General features: G+C 43.1%; 1 protein-coding gene across 5 annotated transcripts in view; it reads right to left on the reverse strand.

The window, feature by feature from the left end:
- DENND2B (DENN domain containing 2B) overlaps positions 1–17,682 on the reverse strand; it is a 128,191-nt gene that overhangs the window by 41,302 nt on the left and 69,207 nt on the right. For all 5 annotated transcript variants that reach the window (XM_064163686.1, XM_064163689.1, XM_064163687.1 and 2 more), the window contains 3 exons: positions 14,540–15,760; positions 11,919–12,055; positions 2,431–2,579 (listed from right to left, as the gene is read on the reverse strand). In XM_064163686.1, coding sequence (XP_064019756.1) covers positions 2,431–2,579; positions 11,919–12,055; positions 14,540–15,760 — 1,507 coding nt within the window. The remainder of the gene's footprint in view (positions 1–2,430; positions 2,580–11,918; positions 12,056–14,539; positions 15,761–17,682) is intronic.

The raw sequence follows: 17,682 nt of genomic DNA on the forward strand, positions 1-17,682 counted from the left end.
AGCAACACAGTGCAGAAGCAGCTCTTTGTGAGTAGTGGCCTCACCACGAGGTAAGCTAAGCCACTGATCTGCAGGATATGCCCAAAGAAGCCAAAATGAAGAGACAAAGGCATAGACCTTTATGAGGCTTGTTCTAAAACCACGGAACTGTTGGCTTTGGTGCATTTCTGTGCAATTACAATGGAATTGCCTTTTTTATGCTAGAGGAAGGAAACAGAAAATCAAACTTGCTGTATTTCCATGGTATTAAGATATTCTAAGATCTGCCACCATGCAGAGAAATAATTGTAGTTTAGTCCTGCATTCCCAAAGAATTCTTTTTACAATACAGAACCATTTTCATTGCAGGGGCAAGGAAAAGCCTTACTGACAGGATAAGCCCCAAGTGCAAACTACCTTTAGAAAACTGGAGCTCTTTTGGAGCAGTCCTTTGAGCAGCTCCATCCAGCTCTGAGGAAAGCAGACTGGCAAGGGCAGGTACCTGCACCTTCTCCCAGACACAAACACTGTGAGACGCCTAAGCAGCATGTCTAGAAAATGTACTACTATTATGTCAAACAGCTGACAACTGGCATTTACTAAAACTCTATTAGAAATATTACAAGCTATAACCCTGTTGTAATATGTCCCTTTTATTCTGCTGTTACAGCATCATACTATCTAGGGGTAAACATAGGTGTTCCGATATGCATTCAGCATCACCAATACAAAGTCATCAGTAGAACTCTCTTTTTATGTCTGATTGCTTCAGAAACTGAAAACAATGAATGGGAATGGAGAAGACACAGTGGAATTCAAACTGACCACAAACCAGTGTTTCTGAGGTCTCTGCTTAGCACAGGTTAGCAAGCCAGGAAAATCTGCAGCAATCTATAGTATAAAGAAATGAATTCTTTTTTGAACATGATTGTTGTAAATCTGTTGACCTTCTGATCTCTTTCATCTTGTTTGCCATCATCCATGACCAAACAGTCAAGTTGCTAATCCAGCTATGTTGCTATGATGGAAAAACTGGGTGATAAATCATTGCAAAAGCTCTCATTCCTGAGGAAACTGAGAGTTTTCTATTTCTGGTCATTGAAGAATTACCCAGGCCCATAGCTGACCTGCACTTAGTGTCTCTCCGCTTTAAATATCAGCACAATGACAGTGCAGTTATGGCAGGATTGACTCCTGGCAGGAAAACTCCTGGCAGTAGTTCAAAAAGAAGCTGCCAGAAAAGACAGGGCTGTTACAGAGTACTTATTTACTGAGCAGCTTCAGAAGTCATTTTAATCTGTATGTTCTTTTGTGTTTTACAGTGAGCAGTGTTTTGCTATGGACCTGTACATTTCCTGCCCTGATGGTACACGCTGTTGGATCCTCTAGATACTACACAACTCCTGCTAATGCAGAAATAGCCAAAAGTAATAGTTGCACTCTTACATTAGGAGATTCTCTTCATGGCTGCAGCTTCTGTTTGTCCTTATACTGCTGGATTACCCTTGCTGCCTTTTGAGTACCTGTGCTGAAAACACCCCTGTTTTACAATCTACTAGGTGTACACTAGGAATCCTGGTGATAGGTCTCTTGTCTCTTGCACTGTGGTGTTCCCGTGCACACAAAAGCAAGAAGACATACTCAGTTTTGTCCTATGTCTTTTTACAAAACAAAAAAGTCAATTGTTGCAACCTTCTGTTCAGCTGCAAAATTTCTGTTGATTCCATTCAAAATAAAGTTCCTTTAGAAAGCATTCTGAATCTCAAAAGGAAGTATGTGATGAAACATGTTTTTTTTTTTTTCCTTATGAAAGCAATGATCCTCTAAGCAAGAATAGCAACCTGGTATTTCTGAGCATTCACACAAAAACAGACTGCTTTGAAAAATTCACCACACAATGGAAAGTCTGCAGAGTTCCATGTCTTTGTGCTCTAAACACAACTTATACAGCCTTGTTAAATGCAAACACTCAGGTTTTTCTGGTTATCTCATTATTCATTTATTTATTGGGAGGGCACACTTGGCCGTCTCAGTTTTGCAATGAAACATGCTCACGTGAAGTACGTAGCCTGGCAAAGGCACAACAGGCCTCACTTAACAACACATGGGCAAGAATAAGAAGCTAATTTCCCCCTCCTGTCCCAATTAGAAGCCTAGCAGCAAACGCAGAGACAATTCACAAGGAGAGGTAGCCAAACAAATCACTTAGGGCCAAACCCAACTCACAACCCACCAGTGGAAGGGTTCTGCTCTAACTCATCAGGCCATATCCAGCACCAAGAGCCATGGGCTGAGAAGCTGAGCCACAGCTGCCCAGACCATTGCCAGCGACGATTTGCACCCTTGCTCACTCTTTCACCAGACACACTTCCTCCTGCGCTACGGCTGATTTCCTTGCCCAAGCTTCACGCCAGGCTCAAGCAGCGAGAGACCGAGGCTCCACGCGGTTACCTGGGGCGGTGATGTGTATTTCCTGTCCTGCGGTGTCCACATCCTGTGCAAGGAATCTAGGGAATTCTCGGAGAGCTGGTGGGACTTTCGGCCCGCGTGGCGGCCTTTCAGCTCCACATCCTCGTACGGGTTTTCCTTGGGTGACTCGCCTTCACGTTTGGGGTTTAAGAAAAGAAAAACAGACAGGAATGTTAAGTCCCCCAAAAAAAAAGTAAAGCTCATGTGAACCAAGTGAAAGGCTCTTAGAAAAGCTCCTCGGCTTTCAGCATGACTCATCCCGCTAGCTGCAGCTGGAAGTGTTTGGAGAAGAACTTGGCTATGAGGTCAACAAGTTTCTTTGGGGCTTTTTTACTGCCTCTTTTCTTTTTCTTCCCCCTTGAATAAAATGCAAAGATTTCACAAGACATGCTTCTGAGCATCCACAGCTGTGGAAGATTTATGGCTATATAAAAACGAAGGCACAGAACTACTTTAAAGTGCATCAGTAGATTTTATAAATCTATAGCAGCCACTCATGGGGTGAAATGAGTAGCAATAAATAACTGATCTCAATATACCACCCTTACACACATTAAGATGACTTTTATTTGATGCTACCTTCGTTTTTCTCTTCCCCCCAAGAGAATGCAAAGAAAGAAGAAACACTTCAGCTCCACAGTGCCAGCAGAGAAGATTGGAAAGATAAAAGAAGAGGGAAGAATTTCTGCCCCAACCATACTGCATCCCCAAGGCAGTCTTTAAAACATATCGTGCCTTCTAATTAAGGAGCTACTCATTTCGAGTTATGTACAACTAATAGCTCCCAGAGGAAACTCATCCCGCCAGTAACATATAAAGGCTTGGACAGCTAATTACCAAATACAACATCAACGAATAGCACATCAAAAAGAAGGCTGCAGTCTTTGAAAATTCAGCACTTGAAAACATGAATGAAAATTGCCAGTCCAGATTTCAGTGAGATCCAATACCCTTCAGCACCCTAAGGACCAGTGGAATAACACACTGTCTTCTCAAAACTCACTCAAACCCTCTCTGAGCTAGGAAGCATGAAGATGAGTGAATGGCACCAGTAAAATGCACATTTTGCATGCATTTCTTCAGACAGTTCATAATCACCAACCAGCATCACATTTAGAATTTCAGGTGTTTTAAACACAGAGCTATTCCAGTTTTCCAACCACATGACAGAGAAAATCATTCCAAAGACTCTACCTACTCAAAATCAAGACCTACATGTGCAGAAACTTGACATGTGAAGGAAGTTCTAAGTTTCTGAGCCAACTTGCTTTTGGTAAAGTCTAAAGAGGACTATAACTCTCATGGCTTAAGTACAATACATATTGCGATACAAGCTATTAAATGCAAGAAATGCAGATTTTACTCCTTTCTGTGTCATTTAAGTATTGAGGACAGAAGACTCTAGCATGGGTTCTTATTCACACTGTTATAGAAAACATTTACTGCTGTTACAGAAATGGCAGGTCAGGTATGGGTGCTTTAAATGAGAGCAAGGCCTGCATTAATTCCCATTTTTTTGACTGATTTTTTTCCTGGGGTAGGGTGGGGAGGTTAGACATTTCCTTATTCCACAAAAGAAAAGATAAATCCTTTTGTGTTTTTACCTCATTGATCAGAGCTTTTGCTTAACAAGCTCACCTATTCACAATACAACTAAAAATACAGCTTTGCTCCACGAGTGCATCACACTGAGATTCCCAGTCAAATATAAGCACAGGAGTGAATGTTTTAGCTTTATTTTAATTAGAAGCCTGAATAACTGCTGCTCTTGAGGAATGTTTGAATTGGCAGTCACCACTTGTTATTTTATCCATTGGGAATCTGATTCTAGAGGCTGCATTATCATTATAGTCAACTCACAAGTCACATGGAGGGGACACCTTGGGGTACTGAGAAGATCTCTTGATGAATAATATGAACAGGATAAACCTTAAGCAAACTTATCACTAAAAGACAAAAAAATCAAGCTGCAAATATCCTGGGAACTCTGTGGAACTGATTGATTCCCTCTGTAGGAAGAAACATAAATAGACACTGCACACTAATTCTGTTTCTCGTAAACTCTAGATATGACAGTCATTACAACAATAAATAGTGCACTTTGCAAAATGCTGTTACTTGCTCTCAACTAACTGGACTGTACTAGCACAATAAAATTTCTTGTAAGCCCAAGTCAAGTATAGGTCAAGCAAGCATTTTAGAATGGATTAACAGATTTCAAAATATCCAGCTACATGAGGCAGTGCTTAAACATATGCTTCCTTGTGAAAAGGAATTTTATTGCATTAGCCTGCATAGTATCCAAACTCCTGAGGAGACACAAGGCTGTCAGCTGAAAAGAAACCTTTTTCAGAACGTGAAGCATTTCAAAGTTTTAGGGTGATTCTCTTTGCAAGACACAGTGTAAAACAGAATTGCTTGAACCCAGTTAAAAGTCAGCACTACGAGTACTGACCTAAAATATTAAGTACAGAAACAGGCTAGGAGAAGTTTTGGATGAGAGAAGAGGGAGGAGCAAAGAACTGTGAGCAGAGGCTGCTTTTCTGACTCATATTCTCTACCAAAAGAGAGCTTGGGCCAAATTCCTCTTCAGTGTAATGTGGAGGTCAGTGGAGACACTACAGCAATTTTAACTCTTTCCCTAGAGCAGAGAGAGCTTCTTGAGATGACTGATTTTCTGTTCACTTGTTTCTTTTATTTTTCTCATTTGCTTAAATATAAAATTATTTCAGAGTGGGCTTGGGGTGTTTATTACTATTTTTTATTAATGCCTTCAGGCCAACTATGCCCCAATCATTTTTCCTCCTCCCTCCCCCCCCCCCCCCCCCCCCCCCCCAAGAATCATCTCCTCCACACTAGATCTCTGATAATGAAATAGTCTGATCAAACCAAAACATTCTGGGTTTGCTGATTTGGCATTTGTACCATGTAATTGGTTCAGCCAATGATCTAGATGAGATCACTTTTGTAGGTCATCAGCAATTTTCATGCCTTGAAAGCACTAGTATTCTGTATGTATGTTCTCCCTGGTAGATAAGACACAAAAGACCAGGTAAACAAAAAGAGTATTAGGCAGCCCAGGCTAGTTTCTGTAGAAGTGACCAGAAACCAAAGACCTCAAATAAAAGCTGAAAAGATCTGCGAAGATATTCTGAACCACCTCAGAGGAGCACTTAACCCCATCTGGCTGCACAGTGACTCCCTTCCATGAGTGAAAGACCTGGGAAGCAGTGGCCACCAGCAGGCGAGTATCCCATAGCAGAGGAAGGCTCTGGAGAAGTGCTGCGATGGCAGTGGCTGCAGCACCAAAATGAGGAATATTTCCATAGGGCTGGGCTGGCTCACAGACTTGCAGCTTTCATCTCTGCATTTCTCCTCAACACCACCGCTTCTCTAGTCTGAAGTGAAGAATGCTCACCATCTGCAAGCTGGAGTGCTCTTGCATTTGGATCTTTGCAAAAGGAAAACACATTTACAATGAAAGAACAAGGAAACATCCTTGTTCCTTCCATATGGATGTCTCTAGTAGAAGCCAAAAGAAGAAACATTACGCAGTATAGAGGCCAGGCCTGTCTTAATGAGGCTGATCTAACTGCCACACAAAACAACAGCAGACTATCACTGGCTTCAAAAGAAACTGAATCAGATTCTCAATGCATATGGTCACATGAAATAGCAAGTCTTTGGCAAATGCTGTCTCTGACCGTCATCCCAGCTTCCAGATCAGTTCTGTTCATTGGCAAGTCTTCCAAGTTTCCCATTCCCTTGAATTCCATCTGCACAGCTGCTGACTTCACCCAGGACACTGACATACGTGACATTTGTCTTCAGAAGACCTCACAAGCCATTTAATGATTGGCCCAGAGGGGGAAGAAAACAATAACAACAAATAACCAGTGATCTTCAGAAAAGCCCTGAGGAATGCAGGCCCTGAGCTTAAGCATCCACGAGGCTCCTTCAGCAGTTGAAATTCCTTACGCCTTGATGCTCTGCGAGCCAGGCCCACTGAGTCCTGAGACAGCACACAATGTTCTCTGCTCAGCCTCCAACACGTGGCAAATGGGAAGCAGAGGCAGACTCAGCAGACCTGTCTCACACTGAGAAAATAACGCTGAGGGAAAAAAAGTGGAACTGCAGGCAGACATTTCTTTATAAATGGCAGAAAGCAGGGGAAATGCATCCTTCCCTTCTAGATAGAAGAAATCATTATCAGAGGAATGAAGTGAGAACTGATTATAACTCCTGTCTTCTGCACTGCCAGAAAGTAAGTAATTGAACAGCAGGCATACAGTAAGGGAAAGGGCTCAGCAGCTTCTGACACCTTGGGTGCCTAAATTAGGAGCCAATGCTCAGAGGAGATAGTGTCTCTCCACAGCATGATGCTGAGTGTCCAAGCTAAGAGCCTACTACCTCCCCTGCTTGCTGAGTAGCAAGTCCAAGCCTCTAAGCTGTAGAGGGAACAGCACAGCATTCATGTGGTGTGCAGATTTACAGCTTCCCAGCATCTCTGGGCACTGAAGTACAAAGAGCTGCATAGCGATGGGAATCCAGGTGTGTCCATTACAATGCATGTGCATTACTCATTTTTATTCATGAAATTACCCCAACACAGATTCACACCACCAGTGCTGGAGGAAATTCAGCCACTGGGATGTTTATGAGCTTTTTCAGATCAAATGAGTCAAAAACCACAAAATCTCCACACTCTCATAAAGTATCCGAGCTTAGAGCTTTAGTACATAGATGAGACCTTTCAACATCAGAGAAGCTGCAACTGTGCATCTCAGCTGAGGAATTTACCCCAGGAATTTGTAGAAAGAGGAGCTGTTTCAATATCAAATTGCAGCTAAGACACATTATAGCTGCTATTAAAAGCAATTACACTCTTATAATCCTATCAGCTCAGTACCATGTTCTCAGAAAAGCAGAAGAGCAGCTGCAACATGCAGAGAGACAGGTCTAAAATGCAGTCAGCCTTTTGAGTTCTGGTCCACAGAGTTTGGAGGCAATAGTTTTTTCTGAACTCTTACAGTTGTGCTTTACTAAGCAGAAGAAACACTGCAGATACTTTCAGCTCCCTGCTGTTTCTGCAAGTACTGCAAGAGCTTTGAGCTGTAACCATAATGAAGTATTAGATGGATAAGAATTGACATGGCTGGTAAATGAATAAGAAATTTCATCCCTCAGAAATCTTCCATTTAGCAGTCCAAAATCATGTGTGTGAAAACATCTGATGAGCATCTGTTAGCACACTACAGCATCAGCATGCCTGAACTGCTTGGGCTTCACAGGACTTTAACCCTGCTGACTTCAACACAGTCTCTGAACTTCAACTAGAATTTGAGGGGGCAGTTTCATGGTCATTTAACTCTGTTTTACTAACCTGCAGCATTGACTAGGAAACCAGGCAATAAAGCTGATAGACTGTCAAAGGGAGATCTAGTGGATGGTGAGACAGACTCTACAGAGAACAAAGGAGATCTAAATAAAGCATGAGATAATTATTAAAAATAACTTACATCCACATATCCCAGTGTAGCAACAAAGCAGCAGGCTGAGCATCTGTAGGATCAGACAGTTTGAGTATTTAGCCTTTCTGTGACAGTCCCATGTGGATACTGCTTGATTTAACATGTTCTGGCTGCCATTACCCTACAGAATCTATTAAGTTTGTCACTTTTCACAAACTCACGTGCCTTTTAGACTATGAGAAACAGAGTGGGGGTGTGGAGCATGTGTCTCCCTGATCACTGCCTGCACCATCATTTTGTGCCAATCCTAGCTCTGTCTTTGACTGATGACTACCCAGAGACCTCCTGGTAAGGCTCTGACAGAAAACCCAAAGTGTTTTCAGAGAAGCAACTTACACAGCACTGCTGGCAGAGGTGCAGTCTCCAAGCTTGCTTCAGCTTCATAGCAGGCCAGCAATTCCATTTTCCCCCAGATTTGCACAACTCTTGTGATGCAAGATGACAATATGACAGACAGTAATGCAATACAAACGCATGACAGGCGATCATGCAGCACGTGATGATGGGCTTTTACTGGAAAGATCAGCCTGCTCCCCTTCTAACCTTTTGTCACATTTACGGGAAGAACTTTATGAATGTTCTAATTTGAAAGCAATGTCAAGCTGGAACATCTTCCAACTGGACCTCAGTCATCATTTCTGCAGCTCTTGGCATGCACAGTGGAGGATTCAGTAAAACAGCTAAATCATCTCGTTCGTTACATGACATGTGCTATGTTCAGTTTACATCAGAGTCCAAATCAACTTCTCTCAGTTTAGGAGAGAAGGAGGTGCCTTACCAGGAGGGAAAAACAGAATGACACGCTGATGTGGGCTCCACAGAGGAAGTTACATCACTGACATTTGCTCCATGCTCAGGATTTGGAGGTAGGTCTACACCTGCCTACTGCAGCTGCTTGGGCACCCACTTAATAATACTGGTTTGAGACTTTTGCTCCATCTCCTCTCTTGTGAATGAACCAGTCATGCTTGAGATGTACACTTTTGACTATATCTTTCCTGCCCTGGTTATCAACAGCTAACCCATCTGCCCAGGTTCACATTCCAGCTACTGGGGTCTCCCCAAAAACATTCCCTCAGACAGTGAAAATTTGATGAACTCCATCTTCTCTTACAAACGCAAGCTATAATTTACATGGTTTTACTAGATTTTCTCAAGGTAAACTTCATATTGTGTCCTTAACCTTGCCTTTGCGTTACTCATTCAGCTATTTTTTGGTGATGATAACAAGTGCTTTCTTCTAGATGTCAAGTGAAAAATGCCTCAGAGACAGCAGGCCTTAAATAACAAATTACAAGATCTCAACTGCATTTAGAGGAACAAACTGGAGAACTGAAACTGTGCAGTACATCTGACAAGATAATACTGTTGTCCACAAGCATAGCAGAAGCAACTGTCTCAGACATCTCTTAATACCATGATAATTTCTTGAATTTACACAAAGCCAAGCATGGTTTTCCCAACAGGATTCATAAAGCCACATCAATTTTGGTCTGATTAAAGACTTATTCAAAACCACAGGAAGCAAAACAATGTTAAGTTTACTATGACTGCCACATTCCTGCGAGTGCGAGTACAGAAGATGAATGAAGTCCACATGACTCCTTGCACAAGGAATACAGCTCTGATTAACAGTAGGAATATTTACCCCTTTATACAGCTGCTTCTTGATAAATGCAGAATGGATAATTATGGTCCAGTCCAATACCTGACCTGAAGGCAGATATTTCATCTATCAAAGAGTATGCAAATACTACAAAAATAAGCAAAGCCTGGTTTAGTTCATGGTGTCACTGGATTTCAAAGCACAGTCATTTTTTTTTTTTAATGCACCTCATTATTTGTTTCTTAAATCATCTCTCAGTATAACATAAACCAGCCATAGCAGTTCACCATTGTCCCAGTCACTAAAGAGAGAAACAGTAACAGGGCACCAGGAGGAAGGCACAGGTTTAGTGTGCAAGCGCATCACATGAGGAGGTCATGTAGTAAGCATAACACCAAGGACTCTACTCCTAACACTTATGTGCTTAGAAGCTGATCATGGCACTAGTCTAAGTGAGAGCACTCAGTACACCACCACCTCTAGAGCAGCCCTTTGCAAAGAAAGCCCAAAGCAGCAGTAACAAGAGTCCTTTATAGCTTTGAAGCAGATGTAAATCTACAAACTCGCTCTTACAGACACCTGGTTTGCATGAGTACAAAAGTGCTACTTAGAGGCTGGGGTAGAGAGACTACTGGTATAAATTAGGGAGACGTGATACACAAAACTATGATAGTTTCTTTAAAGCTGAAGATCAAACTACTTTGGCTTGTCTTTAATCATGCTTTACAGTTTATAAGAATTAGACTGTTTTGGTATTCCCCCCACATGGTCTGCACTGAATGAAGTGCTTTGGAAAGAGGTTGTAAAAAGAAGTACAAAACAATGAAGTTCTGTGTTTGTCCACAGATCTGAAATTTTGCATTCTCTTCCCACTGCCCTACCAAAATGCCCAAACTGCACTCTGCAGTGAGCTGGCTCATAGTTCCCATGAGAGAGAAGAGTCCATTACAAGTTTGTTTTACTGAATCCAAGATTTCTTCTCATTTATGTAACCTTCTTACCACTTCTGCACATTTTATTTTGATATTTAACAAACCAAAGCAAGCAGAAGAAGCATTAATCACCTACCATCCGTCAGCACACTGACAGATCCTGAGCAAAGATAAACACCCTAATTAATGCCCAATACTTTTTCACATGTCAATGAAATGCTGGTCTGATCATTCGTTTAGAAGGCTGATGATCATGTAAGGAAGCTCTCTGGGGGGGGAGAAGTAGCTCAAGTAGCTACATAAGCTGTCATTTTTATCAACCCTGAACAGCATCAGCATTTTATTGTGTGTTCTGAAAGCATTTTTTTAATGATATAGTGGAAAGAGCAGCATTTGGGTATGAGGTCAAAGTGCCCCATGCTGCAATGCGTGATCACTGTTCCCTGCTGTATCAGCTGATGACGAAGAAGAGTTTTGTTCTATCATCTTTGTTTGTCCTTCAAACAAGTATCAGAGTGCCTCTGGTCCTCTTCTTTACCAGACTAAACAAGCCCAGCTTGTCAGTGTCTCTTCAGAAGACATGTGCTCTAGGGCCCCTGACTATCTTGGTAGCCCTCTGGCTTTCAGCAGATAGAGGTTCTTTGTGCAAAGTAAAATGAAATAGCCTTTGTTGTAATAATACAACACCGAAAGAGTTAAAAACAATGCAGATATTCATCACTTGCGTGGAAAATCTGTGCTCTGAAGGGCTGCCCAATTTTTGATAATTATAACAACCTTTTTGATGTTAAAAGAATGTATGCATAGGCCATACATTTCCTTCTAAGACCAAAAGAAACATGTTTTTCTTGTGAAGCTTAATCAAAACAGTGTTTTTGTTGCACATTCCTGATGGCTGCATAGCTAGAGGAAATTAATTTTTCTTTAACCAGCAGCTGGGACTTAGGGGAGACCAGGAGTAGTGCTACAAACAACTGCATTGGACAGTCCACACAGGAGTCCTGAAAAGCTCAGACTGACTACACGTGGCCTGTGAGGTTAATCTTGCTATTCAGTAGTTCCATAAACACTGTCTCCAGTTCCGTTCCTTATATTTTAATACTAACCAAGGCTTCAAGCCAAGGTCTTGATAAAAAAGAATTATTTGGTTCTTGGAAAGCATGGCAAAAAGCTGACCAAACAGTCTGTTTCCTCTACCACCCAACAAAGCCCAAAGGAATCAAGACCTCCTGCATACAGGCTGAGATGTTTGCACTGATGCCTCGAACCCATTTAGCCTCCGTTTAACCTGTCTGTACTGACAGCACCAAACGTTCTTGCACAGGGCACATGTTCAACAACACACAGTCTGACCACAACTGTGCAACCACTGTGAGCTCACACACTGCAAAAGGTTCTTACCTACAATGTCTTCATAGGCATTCTCTTCTAAAGTGCTCTTGGATCCAAATTTATGCTGGCTCTCAGTCCCATTTTCAGTTGGGGAGGGAGGGTACAGAGATTGCAGACTTGATGCATCCTCAAACTCAAAGGATTTTCTAAAGTTTAAAACAATACATCTTTAGTAACTGGAATTCAAAGTGACTCACACGTTCAGCTGAGCACTTGTTTGCTAAGAAATCTATATCAAATGACATCATGCTTTAAGGAATTTTAGAGGACCTCAAGCTCACAGCAGTCTCTAATACAACAATCTGACACTTTTATGAGGTGGGAAGTATTGTTATCTCCATTATGTGGACAGGGACTGGAGAGGACCATGAGAATGGTTCTTTGGAACAGCTCTAGTCCCAAGCTTATCTTGTGACACTCTTCTCCTGTAATATGTCTGTGTCAGAGAATCTCTAACCACTAGGGAACACTCAGGTCACATCAATCTGAAATGTAAAAGCTGCATGGGCAACCAGGTCCTCTAAATAGAAACTGGCTCTGCGCTAGCAGGGAAATATGAGAGACTTCCTCCATTCTACGATAATGTTGATTTAGCCAAAGAAAATCACTGCTTTCAACCCAAATATTAGAGGAATAAATATCCACAGCCCATTCTCATGACATACCAGTGAGCACAAACCACATGTATGTATGTTCAGTCTGAAACACACAGCCATGAACTGCAGACATAACGAATTCTGTCTGATTCCAAAAAAATAATGGTTTCAAGACTGAGATTTCAGTAACTGTGGACAAAACACTGTCATTCTTAGATGACTTGTATGGTTTCAAACTCTTGCTAAACACTGGAATTCTTCTTACTGTAACTAAAGGAAGGATAATAGCAAAGACAAAGCTAAGATTCTATCAAGGTAGGTCCAGGGAAATCACTGAACTACAGTTGGGCAAAGCTGATACAAATGAATAGAAACCTACCCTGTACAATGTCAAACTGATCTGCAAGGGTCATCAGGCACACATCATAACACTGAAAATCCCACAAGTTATACTCCACTCATCACAACTGAAGTTGATAAATACTGCTTTTGTTTTGGGCTCCTACCTTCTGGCCCCACCTAGGACTGAGGCTTTATTGTTGGAACTATGCTGTTGTCTAACTCTCTCCACTGTGATGGGAGACTGAACCTGCAGAACAGTAGGTGCAAGCTGAATTGTGTCTCTTCTTGAAAGAATTTTCAGAAGTTCATCTCACAAACTCATCATCATCACAAAAAACTGTGGTTCTTAGATGACTTGCTTGGTCTGAAACTCAGTGCAAGTATGTCATCAGAGACTGACTTGGATCACTTAGTTGTAGGTCACAGAGTGGATCTGTGTAAGAATTAGCTTGTGCTATCCGTTCCTCTCCACACAACACGGATATTTCTACCACTTGCCCTTTAACTTTCCAATAAAGGCCATCATTTACAGTAGAACACTTGAAAACTATTGTTTGCCTTCTGTACACTGGGAATGCTGTGCTGAACAAAATGAGGTCAGGTTTATTTCACCAAATGTTGTTAAAAACTAGATTTACTTTCTCTGAGATTATGGCCAGAACTCAAAGATAAGCACAGCTAATCAGAGCTTGGCTTTCCACACTTCACCCCCACACTGTTCTCAAAGAAACAACACATGTCAGCAGAGCTGTTTGATCCATTTCAGAAGCAGGTGTTGCCTGAAAGTAAAGAGCAGAATCCGAAGACTATTCTTCTCCTTTTCCTGCCCCAGCATATTTCAGGTCAGGTTGTGCTGACATAAACTCTCAATTAATTGAGCTAACATCAAGCACCAGATACTGAGCTGACACAATGTGGCTGAGATGATGTTATTTGCAAAGTTCATCAACAGCACGCGTGTATCACACACATGCACAGATGGGTGAGCTTGTTAAAAATGCCTGCCTTAGAATGCTTACCAACAGCTATGCCCAAGAGGTGAGTTTTACCATTCCCAAAGTTCAAGACCAACCATGTAATTGAAACATGCCAAGCTCCACAGACTGCTTGGGGAAAATAGCCATACAGTCCACTCATCATTAGCTCAGAAGGGAAATAAAGGCCTTTTTGTATTAAAATGTAGATTTCTCAGCATTAATACTCTACAGCTGTTAGAGTAACTTAAACATTTCTAAGCACTGAACTAAACGAAATCACCAACATTTGGTGAAACAGCCACAGTTACAGGCTTTGGAAACACAGGTATGCTTTGCACTGTACAGGGAGACAGGACAACAGATTAGCTACGGTACCACTGCAAAGGGATTATGAAATCATGCTCCATTAACAATAGCAGCTGAGGGTGTTTGTGCCAGAATTAACTGGATAACCTTCAGCAAACACCAGCTAAAGCCTTTTCCAGAGATGGAGGAATACAGGTGGGAGAACTCCAAAGCCATAGCCATGCACAGCATTGCACCAGTGCATCTCATCAGTGCAGTCCAGCCGAAAAGCCACTGCTTGCCTTGCACACAGTCTGAGGTCAAAAGCATGGCATTCGAGTGAAATCTGGAAATACTGTGACTAAAGCAACACGAGACCATCTACTGACGGATGTAAAGACCAAAGAGAAGCCATTCTCCTGACTTTTACCTATTCTGGGATTTCCTGTGAAAGCGTGACTCTTTCTTCTGCCGTCGGGTGACAGGGGGTGCAGGGGTGGACGGGAGGGGAGGGGGAGCAGCAGCAGGGGTAGGAGATGGAGGTAGGCCATTGCTTGGTTGGCTTTTGTGGGTTTTGTCTGCTTCATACTCGAAGGTGCGTTTGGGCTTGGGGACGGGATTCACGGCGCTGTTGTCTGGGCTCTCCAGGAGCAGTTTGGGGCCAGCCGAGTTCGCAGTAACCCCCTGTTTCCCCTTACTGCTTTTCTCAGCCTCGGTGGGTGTCTCTGGTTCACTCCCCAAAACAACACTGCCTGCTTTGCTATCACTCAGGCTTTCACTCAGTCCCTCTGCAGTACTCAGAGTGGCAGACTTTTTCCTCCCCTTGTCAACACTGTAACAGCTGCTGGGTAGCTGGGGGAGGCCTCTGCCAGGCTGCTCCTTCAGTGCCTGCTCGATCTTCTGTATTCTGTTGAGCACAGCGGAGGACTCTTTCCTCGCGTGGCCCTTGAGGAAAGCCGCCGCGGGAGGCTCGCCCCTGCCTAGCCTCTTTTCAAACCGGTGGCAGGATTCCCTGTCCAGCAGTTCCTCCTCCTCCGTTTCCGGGTACGAGCACTCGGAAAACGTTCGGCTCATTCTTCTGAGGCCTTTGAAGTCAAATGTCTTCTCGCTGCAGGGAGAGGTCAGAACGCTGGCGCAGCTCTCACTGCCCGACCTCTCCCCGGCATCCCTCTTGTCCACACAAGTGCCCGTCCGGGGGGACAGCTCCCGGCGGCACTCCCATTCTGTGATCTTCTGCCGAATATCGAGTGCTTGGGAGCGGACGCTCGCCCGGCTCAGAGAGAGGTTCCTCAGGTTGGTGGCGGTGCCCAAGGACAAAGTGCTCCTGGCGAGCGGATGGCTCCCTAGTGCATCCCCATCCTGAGCCTCCTTCGAACTCTCTTGCTGGTCCTCGGCCTTGAACACAGAAAGCCTTTTATCCAAGGCGCCCACACTGATGGCTTTGAGAGGGTGGCTGGGGGAGTCGGTGTCTGACGGGCTGCTGGAGGCGCTTTGCAGCACCGACGCGCGGCTGCTCCAGTCCTTGGGGCGCAGCCTGGAGCTGGAGACTCGGGAGAGCTGAGCAGAGCGGCAGGAGTCCTCACTGTCGCTGAGAGGGTAGGCTGGGCTTCGCCGTGGGCACAGAAGAGGCGGCGGAGAGACTGACTGACACCTAGGAGGAGAAAGAAATTCATTTATTTTCATTTAGAAAAATCAAACCCCTAGGGAAACTAAAGTCATTTGCCAAATATTCCGCTTCTGGCCACAGGTGAAGCAGAGCATGGCTGCATACTGCAACACTACCCCAAAGCATCACTAAGACATCAAAGACCACTCAGCCACAGAGTCAGGGGACAGGGACAGACCCTGTGAAGAGTCCATGCAGAACGCTTTAGCGTGTGAAAACTTCGTTTTTATTGACAACAGCAAGAATACAACACAAAATGCCTGGCACAGTCAGTTATAGAACAGCAGAGGTGAAGGACATGCTGGCAGCACTCTCTGCCTTTGGCTCATTACATAGAAAATACCACAGGCAAAGGTCAGTGGATAATGATGGAATGGGTTGCCCAGGGAGGCTGTGGATGCTCCCTCCCTGCAGGTGCGCAAGGCCAGGCTGGGTGAGGCCTTGAGTGACCTGTTCTAGTGGGGAGGTGTCCCTGCCTATGGGGGGGGGTTGGAACTGGATGATCTTTGAGGTCCCTTCCAACCTAAACCATTCTGTAATTCTATGATCAGTGGATAATGAAATGGTCCTTCCCTAAGAAGTCTACTTCTGTTGGAAGAATTGTCCCTTGAAGACACAATAATTCCACAGACTTTAAAACTGGTATTACTGGGCAGAGATGGGTAATTCAAGAACTTGCAATCTTCCCTACAAAGACTGGAAAGCAAAACGTTTTTATTGATGAATTCTTTATACAAGATGATACATGTGCACCTTCCAAAGCACATCACTACATACACCTTCAAAATATGATGTATAAATAAAGATTATGGAACCAAGTGTTAGGAGTGACTCCACAGATCATCCTGTTCCAAGGAAAGACAAGTTGGCAGAAGCTGCTCAGTGATCTTTCAGTTTTGAAAACCCCATCTGTCCTGCTTAAGCCAATGCTTACAGAATAAAACAGAGGGTTTGGCTCTCTGATCCAGGGAATTTCCCAGTTCAACAGTTACTGAAAAAAAAAAAAAGAGCAAGAAACACGTTGACAAGAAGGTACTGGGTCTTTCCAGGCTCCTGTTGGTGAGATCCCATCATTTCACACAACGACTGCTGTCTGGTGAGCTCACACAGTCACACGGCGCTGATTTTGTTCCTCGGGATTTTCTCTGCACTTCTACTAGGAAAATATTGCTCGCTTAGTACTTTGTGCAGGCTTCCTGCTTATCTTTGATTTTTCTTGAGGCATTTCATCAGGACATCCTAATCTCTTTCCCTGTGATGATAATGTCAAAATCTGCTGTGACCAGAAGTATATTACTGAGCAGACTGGGCCCACCCCACAAGACTGAAGACTCCTTGTTGCTCCAGCCAATACTTAAAGAGATCTGAAACAAAAGCAGCAGAAATTTCTCCTTGCAACAACAGCAAAACTAATTTTTAATATGGACACTAAAGCTGTCCTGATTTCAAGGAACTGAGAATGGAAGGTCAAAATCCTCCAGAAATTTGTAAGAGAAAAATGCCAAGAAATGCACAGAAACCAACTTTTATATTATTTCCATATGACATTACAGATTAATTATCACAATTAATAAAGACCTTCAGGCTTTTGTTTAAAGAAGGTCTCTGGAGGAAAAGACTGCACACAAGTGATCACTTGAAGCCTAATTCAGATGGACAGTGCTAACACTCCACTGGAAAAAATGGCAAAGCCCACAACTTTCTGGCACTGTTAATCTTTTGGGCTGCTTAGTAAACAAAATAGATGTGCTCAGACTTCAGAATGGAAAACTGAAATTATCTTTAAAAATTAATGGTGAACACCCCCAAAATCCTAGGGAATTTAGTGTGTGCTCAGATGAGCTCTTCTGTGTCCAGATCTTCAACAAGTGGTTGAAAAGCAAGTGAAATATGAAACTCAGAGAATA

The sequence above is a fragment of the Pogoniulus pusillus genome, chromosome 24, assembly GCF_015220805.1.
Source record: "Pogoniulus pusillus isolate bPogPus1 chromosome 24, bPogPus1.pri, whole genome shotgun sequence".
In the NCBI taxonomy this organism is placed as follows: domain Eukaryota; kingdom Metazoa; phylum Chordata; class Aves; order Piciformes; family Lybiidae; genus Pogoniulus; species Pogoniulus pusillus.